This window comes from Ambystoma mexicanum, chromosome 9 (assembly GCF_040938575.1).
Source record: "Ambystoma mexicanum isolate Mex_15411 chromosome 9, UKY_AmexF1_1, whole genome shotgun sequence".
Lineage (NCBI taxonomy): Eukaryota > Metazoa > Chordata > Amphibia > Caudata > Ambystomatidae > Ambystoma > Ambystoma mexicanum.
In genome coordinates, this window is record NC_090931.1 from 265,409,652 (window position 1) to 265,430,144 (window position 20,493).

Below are 20,493 nucleotides of genomic sequence, written 5' to 3' on the forward strand. Positions count from 1 at the left end.
TTTTCATGACACGAGGGTGGTGCTTAGGACACACCCCTCCTTCATGCCCAAGGTGCCGTCGGACTTCCACCTCAACAAGCCATTGGTGTTACCAGTTTTCTTTCCGTCGCCTTCGACGCTGGCCGAGAGGACTTTGCACTCACTGGATGTAGCTAGAGCGCTGAAGTTCTACGTGGACCGCACGAAGAGTTTTCGGAAGACGTCACAACTGTTTGTGAACTTTGGGTCTGTGAATCAAGGGAAGGCTCTCTCGAAGACTTCCATCTCCAGATGGCTCTCCGGCTGCATCATGCATTGTCACCGGTTGGCAAATCGACCGCTGCCCGGCTGTCCGAGAGCCCATTTGACCAGAGCGATCGCTGCTACCACGGCGTTCCTGTCTGGTGTGCCCCTGCTGGACATCTGCAGGGCTGCTACGTGGAGGTCGACGCACACCTTCACAAGATTCTACTGCATCGATCGGGACTCCAGGGAAGAGTCCAGGGTCGGCCAGGCAGTGCTGCGCAACCTGTTCGCTTAAGGTGAGCCTGGTGAGGAGGTAAGAGATGCTTAATGTTGAGTTGTTGTATTGCTTAATGTTGAGCCGGTTTCCACCTCCCGTGGTTGTGCATGTGTATACTGCTATGTATTCGTTTATTCATGAGCATGTGAATCCATGCCAGACCCCATGCTGGAGAAGGAACAAGTTACTTACCTGTAACTGTTGTTCTCCAGCATGGGTCTGGCATGGATTCACATGCGAACCCTCCCACCTACCCCTCTGTGGCTCTTCACTTGGTCATACTGCCACTTGGCGTGCTACCAAATCTGAGGATGGCTGCCAGAGGCGGGGCTTAGGGAGAGGGTAGTCATTGGCTGGGGGCAGTATGAACCAGAGATCAGTGATTGGTTACTACTAAGAAAGACAGGTCAGAAACGAAACTGATACTGATTTTTTCTTTACCGAGGATTCCCAGCCTGACGACAGGGAATATTCATGAGCATGTGAATCCATGCCAGACCCATGCTGGAGAACAACAGTTACAGGTAAGTAACTTGTTCCTTCAATTCGACAAGGAAGCTCCGGAAGGGTCGACTTCTTACCTTTGGTTAGTGGGACGAACTAACCCCGAGACGAACTCCACTGGACCATTTTCCCTGATTGGCTGTTCTTCACTGTTACAAGAACTGACTGACAGGGGTCGAGAAATCTGTAGTAGAGTGCAACATCTGAAATCCGGCCTGAAGCTCCAGGAGTCTCCTAAAGACCCTCCAGAAGCAGGACGACCGAAGCTCGAGTTCCCTGACCAGAGTGCAGGACCCAAAGAGTGAAGGAAGCCCAACCGGTATCCGAGATCTCCGACGATGCTATTTACCGAGCGTTGAAACCACGAAGTGCCGCTGAACCGAAAAGAGCCCATAGCTGCTGATGACCCCCAAAGTGCCGCCGCAGGAGCCCTCCAGATGTCCTCCCTCTTGTCCCCACGACTGAGGCTCAGGAACCCAAGGTCTGCATCGCTGCAACAGGACAGTATACAGCTGGACCACTCTTCTTCAAACCAGTGGTACTGTGTAGAATTGGGGTACTTACCTCATTATCTTTGAGCTGAGCTTTTCGCAATTGAGATTTGCAGTGGCTTACCTTTTAGAATTGATTCCAAATCTGCTTTCCACAGGCTTAACAGCTTGTGGCCCTACAAGTGTATTTTTTTCTACAAACTCTCTAACTTTATGTAAGATTTTGATTCTAAGAAGTGCCTCAGCTCCATAGACTGTTTCAACTTTGGCTGTCTTTGCTCCCTGCAGACTCTTCTGACCATTGACTTTGCTATTGTTTGTCCCTCATAGGTGGTAACTTGTTTTAGACTGTTATTCCTGGGAAAGGCTTGTATTGATTTCAATGGAAGATTTAGTTGTCCTCACATATACTGAGAACCGGTTTAACCTTTTACTTCCTAGTGTGATATATAAATGCCATTACTGCCCTTGTGAATGAAGTCACCTCAGGGTGTAGGAATTGTGGAAGAAGCATATCCAAAGAGTATCCACTAACTTAGACTGAGTCTGAAAAGTGATTTTAAAGTGCATTTACATTGTTACAAGAATTGCCTTTTTAAAGAACACTTATTTAAAAATTGATGTCAAATAAATAATTTATAACGGAAACCTTGAGTGTAAGTGTTGTATTTATGAATTTCCTTGCTACAGCTCACATTTACCCCTCTTGAAATAGGCCTGGTTGCTCAGTCACGCTACAGACTTGTGTAGTACAGACCTATACCGAAAGGTGGGTTACCTAATACCAAGCAGATAAGTGTTGTGTAGTCTCACACAGTGTTACTTCAATTATTACCCAACAGCCAGTAAGTACTTTAACACTGGTTATACTTTTTAAGACAGAATCCTTATCTTATGAAGTCCTTCCCTAGTCTATGGCATGAGTTTACTTTGAGGCAGAAGAGCCACCCACTTTAGAATTAGTTGCAAGTGTTTAGGGACTTCACAGAAGACTCCCTATATGCATGCGTTCCAGCATTAGGCCTGGGCAAGTGGTATGGGCAAACTCACAACCACACTAATCCCCCACTTAGCCTCACAGGATTCACACAAGACTTAGGGTAAGTATTACCCAAGCCAGCAGAGTACTTTAGGAGAAAAGAAAAGCTTTGAAGTGGATGCCTTCACGATGCAGCAGCACAGGACCCGGGCCCTGGATTTGTGGTCTGAAGACAAAGAACTGGAAGGGAACTTGTAGCAGCCATCGCCGGAAGAGGCTTCCCGCAAAGGTTTCTTCACAGATTCTCGTGGCTCTGTGGATCTGGTGCCTTTTTACAGGAACCAGTTGAAGGACGAATATCGTTGGTCGGATTCTCTTCACTCTGTGTCCTGCACTCTGGTTAGAGGACTTAAGGGATTTGAATCGTGTCTCTGGAGATCCAGCAGAAGTCAACCAAAGGTTTGGATGTATTCGGACTTTGGAAGACCATGCACTGCACTCGGGCGCGAGGCTCCAGTGTATTGGCGGTTTGCAGCCCAGCAAGGTCACAGCATGTCGTGGGATGACTAAAAAAGCAGGTCGTCTTGAGACTAGTAGGTCTCACCAGCCTCCGGGTAGTAGTTGCATTCGAGAACCCCAGGTCAATTGAAAGGAAGGGTTGCATCAAGCACCAGTTACACAGCAGGCTCTCCAGTCGCTGGAAATCGCTACAGACTTCTTTTCTTCCTCTTCGGATTCAGCTCCAGTGGTCGATGTGTCAGCAGCTTCCAGGATCGGAATATTTATCGGGAACTACAACACAACTTCTGCAAATTCTCCCTACAGTTTACAGAAAGGGGCTGTCTTGCTGCCCAGTCAGGACATTGGGAACTGATTCCTTTCAGGCAAGGTGAAAGACCAAGGGCTGCTAAGTTGTGGACTCCTTACTCGGTTCCTGCCTTCTCAGACACTCTGGAGCCTCACCAGCGAATACAAAGTATTCAGGTCAAAGACAAAACTTCAACCAAGGTCGTTCCCGCCTAGAATGGCAGAAGACGACCTAGGAAACAACAAGCAAACGAGAAATGGCAGAAAAGGAGCCCACCATTCTAGCAGGATGGTGGCCATCCTGTGCATTACCGAGGCTGATTTGACAGCCTGCAAGTAATAATGACCAAGTCATAAAGGTAAAACCACTGCCACCAGCCATTCAAGTAAACTCGCATTTATAACACACATTTTTTACCAGGTAAGTAAGAAAGGGGGTATATGTCCCCCAGTACTCCACATAAGGTGGGGTGTGCTGGCTCACTAACATAAATGTAAAGGGGATGTGAATCCCACTTTACATCTTGGGAACAGTAGTTTGCCCAAGAAATAAGAGAATTAAAAAGGAAGCCAATATATTTAAAATGCTGTGTGCTGCCATAGTACATTACATTCAGTCCAGAGTTATAGGAAACTAACTACAATCACACACTATGGAGGGAAATAGTCACCCATAAAAAGAGTCAAAGACTAGGTGAGAGGGGGAAACGATTCCCACTTACCTAGGGACAAGGTAAAATAATTACCAAGTCCAAGCAAAACGTTCTGAGGTTGGCACAGGTCAGTAAGATATATCATAAAGCTGAAAATCTTACCCAACACTAAGCGTTGCTAACAATTCTATCACTTTAGCAGTCCATTGCCTCACTAGTTTCAGAGTTCTCCAGTGTCAGTTGAAGGATGCAAAAGTCAGGTAAGCAGCAGAAAGAGCTACTTACTTTCAAGAGAAATGCTGTAGTGGAATAAAAAGTTAGTAGGGACCCTGGAAAGGACTCCCTACTAACGCACAAGCTGTTAAGCCTGGGCAAAGGATATGGGTGAACACCAAGGTATTGCACTCCCATCACACTGGAGCGACTATTCGGCTTGAGATAAGTACTACCTTTAGCTCCACAGTACCTTGGGTGATTTGAAGAAAATGCAGCAGCCTTCTTTCCAGCATAGCAGTGACTGAACCGGTCTCCTGATTCCTTTGTCTGGTGATGAAAAGTGGGCAGCCGTGAGAACGAACCCTCAGCAAGGCTTTCTTCTATTGCCAATGTTGGTCTGCGATTTTGGCGCCTTTTTATCAGCTCCAACAGTGAACGGTTTGATTCTGCAATCCTGAACTCGGGTGATGGGACTTTGTGGAGTGGGATCGCGTCTCTGGAGGTCCGACTAGAGCTCCCCATAGTCCTGGGAGGATCTGTGCACTGGAAGAAGATGCACTGTAATTGGGTCAGATGTACCCTGGTATTGGTGATATGCAACCCTGGAAGGGCATAGCACATGGGGGGGGGGGATGGCTCGATCTGCAGCTCGTTTTATGGCTAGTTAGTCTCACCAGCCAAACAGGAGTCGTCGTCCTCTTCGGAGCTCCTCTAGATAAGAAAACTGGGTCAGGACAGCAGTGGTCGCTTCAGTTTCTGGAAGGGTCTGCAGGCGTCTCTGGTCCTCTTCAGCTTCGGATCTCTGTTCCAGTGGTCGACTTGCCTTCTGGCTCAGGAACCTCACCTTTTATTAGGATTTCCCATTCAGTCCTGTACAAACTCTCCCTGCAGTTTACAGGAAGGTGCAGGGAGAGACAGTCAGCCAGTCAACCAAGCCAGAGTGCATTTGGGTCTCCTACGAGACTAAGCACAGGGAGTTTTTGGCACCTACCTCACTTCCTGGCCACCCCACACACTCAGACGCCAGAGGTGGTCTTCAGTCCTGAAGCCCGGCAAAGGCATATGAACAAAGGGACCAAACCTGGTTTGGCACGCAGAGACAAATACTAGACGGACCTTTCCAAAAAGAAACGGCGAAAAAAGAAGACCGGGACCTGTTTAAACGAAGGGGCTTAAGGCACCATCTTGAAAAACATGGCTCCCGTGATTTTTAGCTAATGGTGTTCGCGGTCGGGAAAAATCATGGTAGTTCATTGTAAAACCACTGCACCAGCCATTTCAACAGGAAAGGGTAGCATTTGACTGCTACATGAGTATTTAGACACACAGGATACTATGTAACCCCTCCAGCACTCCATTGTAAGATGGTGTGTGCTGGGTCTAGGAATTTGGAAAGACTAGTAAAGTCAATTTCACTTTACATTCTCTGGGAAACAGAAGTTTATCCTAGATTAGGTATTTAACCCTTTGGAAAGTCTAAAAGACATCCCTGTGTCACTTCACTAAGGGTGCTGTTTTACACAAATAAAGAAGATGATGCCTAGGGAGTTGTCTAAAACTCTATAACCAAAAGAAATAAACACAGAAAACAAACAGAATTAAAAAAAATTCAAAGTCCCAAAGTCAGCAAAGAGCTAGGGGTCTCTAAGGTAGAGTGGAATTCGCACATTTTGAGGATTTTCCCTAACAGTGTCAAACTCCTCCCCTGCTCCCTGTCCTCACAGACACTCTGGAGCCCAGGCGGGGACACAAAGGGTTACCGTGAAAGGCAAACCTCGCACACAGCCCTCCCCTCACAGAATGGTAGAAGAAGGGCTAACAAAGGACAACCACACAAGAAATGGTGAAAAAAGAAAGGAGCCTCCATGTTAGAACATGGGTAACCCATTGGTACATAGCCGAGGCTGTGACTACAGTCTGGGATAGCAAATGGCACAAAAGTTGGTAGAAAACGTCCACTTCCACTAGCCATAACTTTAGGGTTGTCACTGACCAAAAAGTCACAGGAGCAAGGAGAAGGGGGATGCTAGGTATCCTCTTAGCACTACAGAGAAGGTGGTGTGTACTCATCTCTCATGTAAGTTTTAGGAAGGGTTCATAGTATCCCTCTTTCCTTAAGAACAGTAGTTCTTAGGGAAAATGAAAGAATATTAAAAGGAGATCTGTAACGGTCCTCAGCAACACTGCACAGAGGGTGCTGTGTGCTGCAAAAGTGTAACACAGATGCCTTTAAGAGATAGGGGGGAAAGCAGTCTCCATAATATTAGGTAAAACTTAAAGAACAAAGTTCCCATGGATAGAGCAGTAAGAGTGAATGAGAGGGAAAAGGCTCAACTCATTCAGGAGAACGAGAAAAAGGTCCAGCAAAAAGTGCTGGGGGTCTCACTAGGACAGGGGATTAAGGATCAGAGGTGTTGCTAGGTCTGGAAAAGATCTGGAGCTACACTAAAGTCTGGACCGTCGGGAGTCTGGGCTAGCTAGCATTTTAGTTGTAGCCCCTTAGCTTTTATCCGGGGCTACAGCCAAAAGACCTGGGGCTATAGCCCCCTCACACCCTCCTAGCAATGCCTCTGTTAAGCAAACAACTGATAAATCGAAGGAGCGTGGGTAGAAGTCGGATTGTAAAGTTGTGCACAAAGGATCAGCATTGGCAGTGAAGAAAGTAGACAAGATGAACCTTTACTCTATCTGAACCTCACATGAACTCACTTGATCCAGTCGTTGTTACTGATGGAAGATTGGGAGGTTCGGGGGGAGTTGACTTCCTATTTTCTAATTCAGTAAGTTGAAGGAAAACAATAAGTAGTAGCCTCTTTAGTACATACTTTTACATCTGTTTTGCTTGTTTTTTCCGGCATCCACCAGAGCTGTGCTCTTTTCAAAGTTGTTTCCAATACTAATTCCATCATGTAAGCATTGTTTGGGGTAATGTGTAAATAAAGAAAAGTTATAGCATGAATAGAATAGGAACCATATTTCAATACTACTTACAATCCAGTCTGATACACTCCAGTGCTTACCTGAATTGGTTTTGAGAACTCAGATTCCTCAGTGAGAACACCTTTACATCTGTATGTAGTACTTATGATGTGCCACAGCTTGCACAGTTCTAAGAGCTACATTTAGAGATTTACTAGTTCCTGGATCAGAACGGTAAATTGCAGATCAAATCTTCTCTGTCCTAGTTACAGTGCAGATTGGTGGAGTAAGCTTTCAGGCATTTATTTCAAGTAGCCGCCCTTGATGCAATCGCTAAACGTATAGAATCAAAAAGAGTCACGTTTGTTCTAAGTGACTATTTAGACTGTGAATGCATTCCTTTGTGATCCAGTTGGAGTTCCATGTTGTAAGGTCACAAGTTTATTTGTTCTCTTAATTAGTGACAATGGGAATCAGCCTGGAAATTGGGAACACACTAATTCCCATCTGAATGCCATCATTTTTAAGCTTACCCCAGCCACCTCTCTGTGACACACAGCTCCTCTTTATGATGACCACCAGATCTAACAGTTACATGCTCACCAATTAAATACCCTGTCTCCCTACTGTCACCTCCACAGCATACTTACTACCATTGTTGAATATTGGCGCAGTAACCCTCTATACCGTGACCACTTGCCCTCCCCAACCTCTTATGCAGAGCACCAGACCTATTATTTTATATGATGGCTACTTAACCACAAACCTTTCTTGGAGTAACCAACAGAAGATATCTCCTTGTGGTGCTCATCCAAACTTACCCTTTCTGTTTTGTGATCACAAGAAGCTATTTTCTATCATTTCGCATGATTTTTAGAACTTATATTTTTACCCTCGTCCCACCCGATTCTAAAATCTGAACCCATTTATTCCTCCCATTAACAACCACCAAAACCCCACTTATAGTTACTATCTGAGCTCGCTACCTCCCCTCGAGATATTTATATACCCACCACCTCTTCTCTGTATTAATCACCAGAACTCACCACCTCTCTAAAGTTTCAATGTTAATGTACCACGTTCCTGTAATGACCATCATATCCTACCCCATTGTAATGACTAGCCCGTACCTCCTATTTGACAGCTTTTGGTTGATTCTTTACATTTTTCAAATTTCTTTCCCTAGAAAGTGGTCTTGAAGTTTTAGCTGTGCAGCGAGTGTCCAAAGCCCAAGCCTGGCAGCGAACAGGCCGTGCTGGCCGAGAGGACAGTGGCATCTGCTACAGACTCTTCACAGAGGCAGAGTTTGAAAAGTTTGATAGCATGACAGTACCTGAAATTCAAAGGTAAGTAACTTGGTCACATTATTGCCCTACTTGTCAAAGCTAAACTTTACTCTGTAAGCTACCATTTAGCCTAGAAATGACCGCAAACCTGACTTGTGAAGGACCTGTTTCAGTGCATAGAAAGAATAGGGAGCTGCTTAGCGTACCACCGGTTGCCATGTTGTCCACCCGACGAGCAATAGTTGGCCCATTCTATTCAAAGTAAGTGGAGTGGTGAAGTATCCTTTTGCTTAAGGCAGCAAAATTGCTTACTTTTGCTCTGGACCTGTGTGTCACGGCTCGCTCTCTTCGCTCCCGTTCTCGCTCCCTTCGTTCCCGTCCCCGCCACTTGGGGGCATGTTCTGGGGTTTATTCCTTACTGGACATTTCCTTCGAACCCTATGCTACAGTGTTCTGATGAATTGGGAGCGTTAAAACCTTATTTTCCCAGTTACTTCCCTTCCGGATCCATTCCTGGTTTTTGGCAGCCAGCATGCTATTTAAATCAAATGACTATGTTTCCCAGAATGCCTTGGCTCACTGCTTCACCTCCTGCTTCCCAGAATGCCTGGCTCACTGCATCATCTCCTCCCTTGCAGCACCACGCTGGGAGGAGGATAGGCAACACCTGTGGCTGCAGGTGCAGCAGGCGGCACCCCTGAGGGGTGTGCTCGTTAAGCAGCTTTAAAAGCCTCAGTTTGCTTCAGTCCGGCGCTGGTCATTGTAGCAGTGTTCCTGTTGTGACTAGTCCCTGTTTCCTGTACTTAGTTTCTGTGCCTTGTACCTAGTTCCAGTTCCCTGTTCATAGATATTGTGCCAAGTATCTAGTTCCAGTTCCTTGTTCCTAGTTTCTGTGCCTTGTACCTAGTTCCAGTTCCTTGTTCATAGATATTGTGCCAAGTATCTAGTTCCAGTTCCTTGTTCCTAGTTCCATGGCTTGTACCTAGTTCCTGTTCCTAGCTTTGTGCCCAGTTACTAGTTCCTGTATCTTGTTCCTCTGTCCTGGATTTCGGATTTATGCGCTTATTTGATTTATGCTTTCTGAATTTCCCTTTCTGTCTTCCTCTGTCTGCAGACAGCCTTTCTCTGTACTTTACTATTTGATGCAGCCCAGTTTGCCGGTGTTTTCTGTCCCTTTATGCTGTCCTGGTTACTGAAAAGCATGATGTATTAATATTTACTTTCGTAGAATTAGTTACTGCCTTTTCTCCTTGGATTGGGTGGGAAAGGTTTCCTTTTGTGATATCATTGTCCCTGCTCCTGATCCTACTTTATTGAGATTCCACTCCATGTTTTCCATTGCACTTCTGCATTCATTTTCCATTGATTATTAGGTGTGGGTTTGTTGTTACAAGTTCCAGAGTGTTGCCCTTTTAGTTTTCCTCACGATTTATTATCACAATTCAGACTTGCCTTTTACTAGGGTTTATGTATTTTGTTATCTTTAACCCTTTGCTTTTACAGCCTTCTGGGTCCCTGTTTGATCTACAGGGTTCGTGAAATTACTGACATTCAAGTGGTCTTTCCGGTCCTCGTGAGTACTGTTTATAATTTCCTTATTCAGTATTCTACAGATTGTCAGTTCACAGAATCTGTCCTTGCTTGCCCGCTACGTGGGTTTAGCGCTGTCAGTATCTGTAAGAGCATAGTGGGTAAGAGTTTGCCGACTTTCCTTTCAGTCATAAGGAGGTCCTAAGTGTTTACCCCACATCCCTTTTCCTATATTGGTAATACTGTTTTACCTTATTGACGTTCCTGGGTTTTACATATATACACAAGACTTGGGTATTATATACACGTTGTTAGATTCAGAGTTGTTCACAGTGCAACTGTGTGCATTTTCCCTTTTGCCATAGTATGCCTTCTTCCTTTCTTAACACTGTGTGAGACAGACTTCCGATGTCACCGTTTCTCTTTTTGTGTTGGGCAGTGTTAGGAAATATTTCTCTTTACTGCACCTTTCTGGTCCCCCAAACCTTTTACTTTTATTTTTGAAGCTGACCTGCTCTTTTTGCAGTACAGTGAAGCCTTAAGCTTCACTGCACTGACTTTTGTTCTTATGTTATAGGAAAACGGACATGTCCTTCAGGCTGTCAGTACTGGGAAACATTGTTTCCCTTAGTCTTGCGACTTTGCTACTACTTTTAGTAACCTGTTATCTCTTGTGGTAACTTTTATCATTGTTCAATGCATCTTACAATGCAGTACAATGGGGTACACTTTTTGTTTTGCCCTAGACCAGTGGTCTTCAAACTTTTTTGGCCTGGGCCCCCCCTGAGCAATGTTTGGGCAGGCCGGGCCCCCTCCAAAAGTGGCAGATGGGCAGTATGTAGAAATCGCTATGAACATTTGCGTGCCGTCACCGCACCCTACTCCCAGTACAGATCCTGGGCTGTCCCCACCCTACTCCCACCACTATCCCAGTGCTGCCGCCCATCCTGCTCCCACCACAATCCCATAACACAAGCATATACACATCCTTACACAATTAAATAAAAAATAAATCGCCATAAACGTACCTTCTGAAGGGGCCTGCACGTGGTTGCTAAAATGCCCCGCTCCAGGTTGCTCTGCCTGTATGTGCGAGGAGGCGCAGGAGCACCCCCTCGCACATACATACATACATACATACATACATACATACATACATACATACATACATACATACATACATACATACATACATACATACATACATACATACAGTGCCCCAGCCAGCATTTCCAATGAGCTATGCAAGGCTGGCGAAGCAAAACACCCCCAGCGTTGCATGGCTCAGTGATCATGTGCGGCTGGGGAAATGAACTGTAAAAGTCAAACAGTGTTTCTCTTTGACAATTCAGCCAGCCCAGGAACACTCCCTCGGCTAAAAGAAGCAGCTGAGGGAGTGCTCAGTGTTTAATCATCATTATTTTTTTATTATTTTTTTTTTTTACACATTTCATGCTGGGCTCTGGCGCCCCCCTGGGGGGGGTGCGCCCCACAGTTTGAAGACCTCTGCCCTAGACTAGCACTCCAAGGATGTTTGGTTACTCTAGGTGTGCTAAATGGACAAGCTAGTGGCAGCAGTGATTTTTTTTCCAATTTTTGGGGACTTTTCGTTTTAGCCTTACTGCGTTACCACGTTCGACTATTAACTGTGGCTAGTGACCAAACATGGCTGTCTCACTTGGTTTCTCGGTTGTCCTTTGGCCATCTAGTTCCTTAGCCTTCTTCCTGGCCTTTGAAGCCAGGAAAATCCCTATCAGGACTTCCAGTGTCCGGTAAAGCAGAGGCTTTTGGTGGGCTGTGTGTGTTTGCTGGCAGGTTGTGGGCTGGGACTGTCTGGTCCGAATCCACAAACTGGTTTCAGTGTGCCTGAGTGTTATACATGAGAGACCTGCGACAAAACATAGGCACGTCAGAAGGAGGCCTGGCGACTAGTATCTGCTGCGGTCCTGGAGAAACCCAGTCTTGCTGAAGATCTTTAGCAGTCCTGCAAAGGAGCTGCAACCCTGGGAGTGGAAGGAACATCCATTCCCCAGCATGGGGTCTGGCATGGATTCACATGCTCATGAATATTCCCCGTCGTCAGGCTTGGATTCCTCGGTAAAGAAAAAATCAGTTTCAGTTTCGTTTCTGAACTGTCTTTCTCAGTATTAACCAATCACTGGTCTCTGGGTCATACTGCACCCAGCCAATGACTGCCCTCTCCCTAAGCCCATCCCCTGGCAGCCATCCTCAGATTTTTACCCCACATTCAAGTGTTGGCAGTCCTCGTGCTATAGCTCCCGAGCTTTTACTGCGTTTTGCGATTTTTCATAGTTTTCTCATTTTTTCGGTCAATCGCGCCTCAAGCTCCATCGTTTCTACTTCCGATCAACGGGGACCCGTTTTGGAATTTTCTACGCCCCTCAAAGGCGAAGTTTTCATCGAGTTACGCTTTTGGAGGATTCCAGAAGACCTTGAGGCCTACCCCGTGGACATGGCCCAGGACAAAGGAAACTCGATGCCCGGATCCAAGCTGTGCAGGAACTGCCCTGGATGCGGATTGCAGAATGTATTCAAGGAGGACGAGCATTCTAGATGTCTCTACTGCCTGCATGAAGACAAAACGCATGTGGAGAAGGACTGTGCGTTTTGCAAGAACGTGTCGGAACGGACCATGAGGGATCAGCGTATCCGCCTCACCAACTAGCTGGAAGGAAAGAGCTCAGCAGGTAAGAAGAAGAGGTCCGAGCGGTCTTCTAAGTCCTTTGAGGGCGCCCCGGCGACGGGGGCCCAACAAAAGGCTAAGCACAGCAGGTTCGCGGGCGCTGGGAGCGCCGAACGGTCGGGCTCCTCGGCTGCCAGGCAGGGTGCGCTTTCACAGACGCCGTCAACCACGAGCCAACGCTCTGGCTCAGGGAAGAGGAAATCGGAGAACCCGGGTAAGCTTCTGGAGAAGCCCCGGCCGATCCCGACGGAAACAGCCATGGGGGAGCGAGGCGGTGACTCTCCCCGCAAGGTGAAGGCCTCAGGCGCGCCTAAAGTCGTGAAGGCCTTGATTCACCCGTCATCCGTCTATCGAGGGAGTTGTGGCGGCCCTGGCGAAGCCTGTGGAGGCTACCCCAGTGGAGGCGACCTCGGGGCCCAGAGTTTCCCTGCTTCCGCGGAGGGAATCCTCTTTTCAGCCCATCGATAAGACCCCCGTGAGAACCCCGGTGGAAAAAGAGGGGGGGCGGTGGCCATCACGGACACGGATTCAGCCTCTGAGGAGGAACTGGCTGGGGTTGTGAAGATCCTCAACAAGAAGTTCGAGGAGGTACGGACCCACAGGAAGGATCCCGACTAGGTGGACGAAGAGAGCGACGGTGGTGCCGGCGATGTTCCTGTGGAGGCGGAGGATTCCACTCCCCAACCATCGTGCCCGTCGCAGCCGGTACCCGAGCCGAAGGACAACTCGGGAGCCGTCTTGATGGCGATCCAAGCCTTATGTACGGAGATAAGGACCAGGTTGCCCTTACCCCCAACGGACGATCCAGCGAAACCTGGCCAGTCGGGGAGCACCCAAACAAGCAGAGAAGAGTTCACCCCCCCCCCCCCCCCCCCACACCTCCCGCCCTTCCAGCCTGCGCGGCACTCGCAGCCCTCATCCCCTTCCCCTGATCCTAGGGAGGACACGGGAACGGAGACGGCCACGATGGGGATGGATGACGACGGTGGTGACGGGATGGACCTTCCATCACCACCTACTCCTCGGGCCTCCCCGCCCGACGAAATTGGCTCCTTCCACGTCATGATTGCCAGGGCATCCGAGCTCTTCGTGCTCTGCCCCGAAGAACAGAAGAAGGAAGGTTTCCTCTATCAACGGCGTAAGATCAAAAGGAAGACGGCCCTCTCGATCCCGTTACTTGACGACATCTGGGACGAGGGGCTGTTGCTCCTGAAGAACCCGCCCACGACTCCTGCCAAGAGAGACCGGTACGAGAAGAAGTACTGTGTCCCGGATTCCGCTCCTCTGTGCCTTAGGGCTCAGCCGACCCAGGATTCGGTCGTCGCGGCAGCCAAGAAGAAGGCGGCGGGGGCTACGACTTCGTCTTCCACCCCCCCACTCCCCGCACCCCCCGGTGGCGACGATGATAAAAGCGGCCAACTCCTTAGCGATTGTGGCCCGTTACGACAGGGAGCTTTGGTTTAAGATGGCTCCTCTGCTGGACTTCCTCCCGGACGACAAGAGGACGGAGGCCCTAGAGATCCTGCAGGAGGGCGAGGTGGCGTCGGAACACGCCATAACGATGGCCACAGACATTGTGGACAACAGCTTCCGTCAGTTGGGCAACAGCGTGGCTGGGTCAAGGTGAGCAATTTCCGCCAGGATGTGCAAACCAGAGTTTTGGACACGCCCTTCGACGGGCATAACCTATTTGGCAAGACAGTGGACGAGTCGCTGCAGGCCATCAAGACCGACACAGAGATGGCCCGGGCCTTGGGGGTTTTGCAGCAACGACGGCCACCCTTTCGGAACTCCGGAGGCAAGCAAGGTGCCTCCAAAGGATTCGGCTGCCCGCTCCTCGTTGCAGGAGGCCTACAGAGGACGCGGCAAGTCGGGAGGATCTCGTCGGCAGCAAGGCCGCGGCCAATCGGGACTGAACCGGCCGTAGCGTCGGGCCCCCACCTGAGCACCCCGGTGGGAGGCCGGTTGGCAAAGTTCGTCAATATGTGGGAGTCCATCTCCACCGACCGATGGGTGCTGGATGCCCTGGCCCGCGGGCACACTCTCGAGTTTCTAAAGAAGTGCCCCCACATTCCACCCGTGGCCAGGAAGGAAAACCAGGTCCCCCAACTCCTGCTGGAAGTAAGGGTGATGCTGAAGAAAGGAGCCATAGAGCCCGTCCCAAAGAAGCTCCGGGGCTCCGGAGTGTACTCACGGTACTTCCTCGTAAGAAAGAAGACTGGTGGTTGGCGACCCATCCTGGACCTTCGTCGTTTAAACAAGTACATAAAGGCCCAGATGTTCCGGATGGTTACCCTCCAGCACGTGCTGGGGCAGCTGAAGGAGGGTGACTTTCTGTCGTCGCTGGACTTGGAGGATGCCTACTTTCACATCCCCATTCTAAAAGGACATCGTACGTTTCTCAGATTTGTAGTCCAAGGACGGCATTACCAATTCAAGGCCCTTCCCTTCGGATTGAAGTCTGCGCACAGGGTATTCACCAAGTGCCTAGCAGCGGAGGCAGCGCGGCTGCGCCTGCAGGGGGATCCACGTCTACCCCTACCTGGAAGATTAGCTCATCCGAGCAAAGACAAGAGAACTCTCCGTCGGGCACACAGCGAAGACCGACCAACTGCTCACTGACCTGGATTTCTCCATCATCTTCACCAAATCCCACCTGGTCCTGTCGCAGGTCGCACTGTTTCTGGGTGCCAAGCTTGACAGTGGCACGGCTGGCCTCCCCGTCGGAGGAAAGGACGAAGGCCATCATGGGTAAGGTGCAGCGGCTGTTGACCATGGATGTGGCATGGGTGAGGTCCATCAAGTCCCTTCTCGGCACCATGTCCTTGTGCATATACCTTGTGCGCCTGTGCAGACTGCGGATGCGGCCACTGCAAGAGTTACTCGACGCCCGGTGGATGCAAGCGGCGGGCAGTTTCGAGGACAGGATCCCGCTCAACGAGGCCTTCCGCCAAGCGATCAGGTTATGGGGCGGCCGCGTGTATCTGGCGGCGGGTGCAGACTTCCAGACCCCGGCGCATCAGGTGGGAAGCGCACACCGGAGAGCTCCACACAAGAGGCCTTTGGCTCCCGGAGGAGAGGTCACTACATATCAACATCCTGGAGCTCCGAGCCGTGTTCTGGGCCCTGAGATCGTTCCTCCCGTCCCTCAAGGACAAGGTGGTGAGTATCTTCACCGACCACACCAACACAATGTTCTACATCCAGAAGCAGGGAGGCACCAAATCCCCAGCCCTATCCAAGGAGGCCCAGGATCTGTGGCACTGGGCTGTCGCCCAGGGGATGTTTCTGGTGCCCTTCCACCTGGCAGGAATAAAGAACAACATTCCTACTCACTCAGCAGGGAGCTGCGCTCGTGCTACGAGTGGGAACTGCGCCAGGATCAAGTGAATCTACTCTTCCAACGATGGGGCAATCCCCAGATCGACCTATTGGCGATGAACACCAAGTGCCGGAGGTTTGCCAGCAGGTTTCCCCAGCCGGGGAGCATGGGCGATGCCTTCTCATTCCCCTGGGACGGCCTGTTCCTGTACGTGTTCCTGCTGTTGCTGCTACGACTCATCAACCAACTCAAGAGGTCCCGGTGCAGGATGATCCTCGTCGCACCGGAGCGGCCGAGACAGATTTGGTTCCCGGAACTTCTGGACTTGTCAGTGCCCCCCCTCACCCCCACCCCAGTCAAGTTGTCGACAGACGCAGATTTCCTCACCAGAGAAGGAGGCGCCATCCTCCATCATGGCCCAGGGTCGCTGAACTTCCAGGACTGGCTCCTGCAGCACTAGAGTTTGGAGGGTATGATATCCCGGTGGACTGCAAGGAGGTGCTTGCAAAGGCCAGGGCGTCCTCAACTCTTAAGTGCACGGACATAAGTGGAAGAGGTTCTCTGTCTGGTGTGGCGCACAGAAGATTAACCCTCTGAGGATTACGGCCCCTCAAGTGCTGCCGTACTTATTGTCGTTGGCCAAGACGGGGCTGGCCTATGCCTCCATCAAAATCCATCTTATGGCTATCTCCCGCTACACCAGAACTCCGGGGCGCTCATCTCTGTGGTCCCATCTCCTGGTGAAGTAGTGCATGAAGGGACTGTTCCAATCATTCCCGCCGGTGAGGGCTCCGGCCCCGGCTTGGGAGCTCAACGTGGTGCTGACCAGGCTCATGGGGCCGCCATTCGAGCCTCTGCATTCTGCACCGTTGAAGTTCCTGTCGTGGAAAACAGCGTTTCTTGTGGCCATCACCTCTGCGCGATGAGTGGGAGAGATCCAGGCCCTCTCCTGTAAACCTCCATACCTGACATTCCACGAGACGAGGGTACCCCTCCTTCATGCCTAAGGTGCCGTCCTATTTCCATCTCAACGAGCCCTTAGTGTTACCTGTTTTCTTCCCGTCGCCTTCGTCGCCGGCCGAGACGACTTTACACTCGCTGGATGTAGCTAGAGCGCTGAAGTTCTACGTGGACCGCACAAAGGGTTTTCGGAAGACATCACAGCTGTTTGTGAACTTTGGACCTGTGAACCAAGGGAAGGCCCTCTCGAAGGCTTCCATTTCCAGATGGCTCTCCACTGCATCATGCACTGTCACCGGTTGGCAAACCGACCGTTGCCCGGCCGTCCGAGAGCCTATTCGACAAGAGCGATCGCTGCTACTACGGAGTTCCTATCTGGTGTGCCCCTGCTGGACATCTGCAGGGCTGCTACGTGGAGGTCGACGCACACCTTCACGAGATTCTACTGCGTTGACCGGGATTCCAGGGAGGAGTCCAGAGTCGGCCAAGCACTGCTGCGCAACCTGTTTGCCTGAAGGTGGGCCTGGTGAGGAGTTAAGAGATGCTTAATGTTGAGTTGATGAAATGCTTAATGTTGAGCCTTGCCACCTCCCGCGGTTGTGCATGTGTGTACTGCTATGTATTCTTGAGCATGTGAATCCATGCCAGACCCCTTGCTGGAGAAGGAACAAGTTACTTAACTGTAACTGTTGTTCTCCAGCATGGGTCTGGCATGGATTCACATGCAAACCCTCCCTCCTACCCCTCTGCAGCTCTTCACTTGGTCCTACTGCCACTTTACGTGCTACCAAATCTGAGGATGGCTGCCAGGGGAGGGGCTTAGGGAGAGGGCAGTCATTGGCTGGGGGCAGTATGACCCAGAGACCAGTGATTGGTTACTACTAAGAAAGACAGTTCAGAAACAAAACTGAAACTGATTTTTTTCTTTACCGAGGATTCTCAGCCTGACTGGGAATATTCATGAGCATGTGAATCTATGCCAGACCCATGCTGGAGAACAACAGTTACAGGTAAGTAACTTGTTCCTTCCAGATGCCTGTACGATGCCCTGCGAAGAAGAGCTGTCAGAAGTGTCCCTGGGCCAACCAGTGGCTGACCAGCTCCGAGATTGGGCTACTGTGCTGCAGATGCCACCGTTCCACGTTGCGACCTGGAACTTTGGGGATCCTCAGCTTGCCCTACAAGACTCACCTCTTCGGAATTCTGGCGTCCTAGCATCAAGGGAACCCGAGAAATGAGGGAAAGTCTGACCGTGGCAGTTGAGTCCCTTTGTGTCGCCGTGCTGCAGTGACCACCGTCAGAAATTGCTTACCTGCGTCAAAGCCAGTCCTGAGAGGGGTGCTGCTTCGTTTTCTACCAAGTTCTTCACTCGAGAGTCCTTGCACCAGCCAAAGACACCAACCGGAGGGCTGCTAGAACCTGCAACCACTGCGATCAAGGGCTGAGGCTGACAGCGGTAAAAGAGTTTGGCACTTCTTCTATTGACCTGCCAACTCTTGGGAAGAATCGGAGTACGGTGGGTAAATTGCAGTGGTTCTTACCTGCCCCCAAACTACCATTATTAGTGTGCTGCCTTATAATAAACTTATTCTAACAATATTGGCTTTGCCATTGCTTGCTCCCGCAAGACTTCAGAAAGTTGGGGCTACTTCAGTTTGCTAGTTTAACTTGTACTCTGCCAATTAGGGTCTCTAGGGTCCAGTGAAGTTTTCTATCTGCATTTTTTCCTGCCTTACAGAATCTGTGGAACTTTACCTGCGCTATTGGGCAAAAGGCCCCAAACAATTTAGGGATGCCTCTTTTAGTTGGGGATCATTCTCTGTGGACCTAATGTGTATAATATAACCTTACTTTTCCTTTGCAGGAGTTTGTGATGTATATTATTTCCTCTGATACGTGAATGTATATATGTAATCTATTGTATAATGTTGTGTGATACTCTACTTGCCAGTAGTCATTTTTCTATAGTGTGTGTGGCCAATACATAATTGTATTTTTATACATCCTGTCTAAGTGTAATCTGTGATTCCCATTGTGTGAACTCATTGTGGACCCTTTACAAGCTCACCACCTCTGAAAAACTTAACCTACACCGCCTGTCACTGCTACCTGAACTAGTTTGGCTACATCTCCCCAGAGTTGTCCCTGTTATAATATAGGTTGGTCTTCTATACGTCCACCAGGCCAGAGCATAGAAAATCAGTCATAACTGGCAGCAAAACCTATTTATTTGTACTCACAACATTTTTGTTCATTGACTAAAAAGAATCTAACATCTAGAAACCACCATAATAATTGAAAACTAATATGTTTCATATGCACTACATGGATTTGCTGGCCTATGTAATGCCTCATGCTCAGGTTTGTTGCTGAAGGGATTCCTTTGTAATTAATGTGTACACATGCACAATTATGTAGAACCAGTTCGTTTGAAAATACATAGAGAATCTGTCATTTTCTGCTGAAAATGTGCAGTGTGCGCTAGCTTTACAATTTCAAAAATCTATTCAGGATGTGAGGAAAATATTCAAAGTTCTTTAACTGCACATGCAAATATTTTTGTAAAATGTGCTAATTTATGTAAATGTGCACAATTAATACCAGATTAATCTGGACAGACCAAATGTAAAACGCACATTGCTCTTCTACAAATAAGTAGCCCAAAAATGTGTATACACCTACCTTTCATGGTAAACCTTTTTATAGCCTTTCTCCATTTGCAAATAGTTGTTAGTTTGCAATGTGCCTGCTTCATAGACTAACTTGCTACAGCAACTCTAATCTTGGGCTAATCTAACCTGGAAAATTGTAAATCCAATTATATTTACCTTCTCTCTACACGGTTCGGTAGATGTATTGTCTTCAATGTTTCTCTACTTTTTCAAATGCATATCAATCTCCGATTTGTGATTAACCCTTTACCTTGTTGAAATCTTAATTGCAGTTACAATTAACTGCAGCTTTTTTTGGCGGATATTGCAGGAGTTCGTTTGTCTTGGACATGAGGCCAACCCGCACGTTGCAAGTTTCAATCTTGTCTGGGTGGACTAAGCCCCTTATCTTTCTGCTGTAACAGTAAATGTGATGTTGCCTATTGTTACTCCACTTAGAAGCGGAAGTCATCCGGCATGATGCGCTATATAGAAATGTGGTATTATTTCTCTGGGTATGCTGTAGTGGGGTATGCAGTACGCTTAGTTTTGGAGCTCAGAGTTACTAAATATTGTAAGTTATAAATCTGAGATCTATTTTCCCCTAAACTTAAATGTATATTCCTTTTTCAGGTGTAACCTTGCCAGTGTAATGTTGCAACTCCTCGCCATTCGGATTCCAAATATACTGACCTTTGACTTCATGTCCAAACCGTCCCCAGGTGAATATCTGTATACCTGTGAAAGACTTTGTACGAGAGGTTCTGTACTCTTTACAGTTGAATGAGCGTGTTTATTCTTCTACTGCAGGGGTCTGGATTCCTAGAAGTTGTCTTCGTATTTGGATAATTACCTCATTTTTAGGAATAAGTAAAATATATATATACTGACTTTTTTTCATGGATGCAATTTCAAGAAGTGATAGCTGAGGTTATGTGGATTTTGATACTCGCTTTAACACATTCAGGG

The 20,493-nt window shown here is 48.5% G+C and overlaps 1 protein-coding gene across 1 annotated transcript in view; it reads left to right on the plus strand.

Annotated features, from left to right (window-relative positions):
* DHX33 (DEAH-box helicase 33) overlaps positions 1-20,493 on the plus strand; it is a 474,726-nt gene that overhangs the window by 314,545 nt on the left and 139,688 nt on the right. The window contains exons 7-8 of the mRNA XM_069614599.1: positions 8,258-8,417; positions 20,158-20,246. Of these exons, the coding sequence (XP_069470700.1) occupies positions 8,258-8,417; positions 20,158-20,246 (249 nt within the window). The remainder of the gene's footprint in view (positions 1-8,257; positions 8,418-20,157; positions 20,247-20,493) is intronic.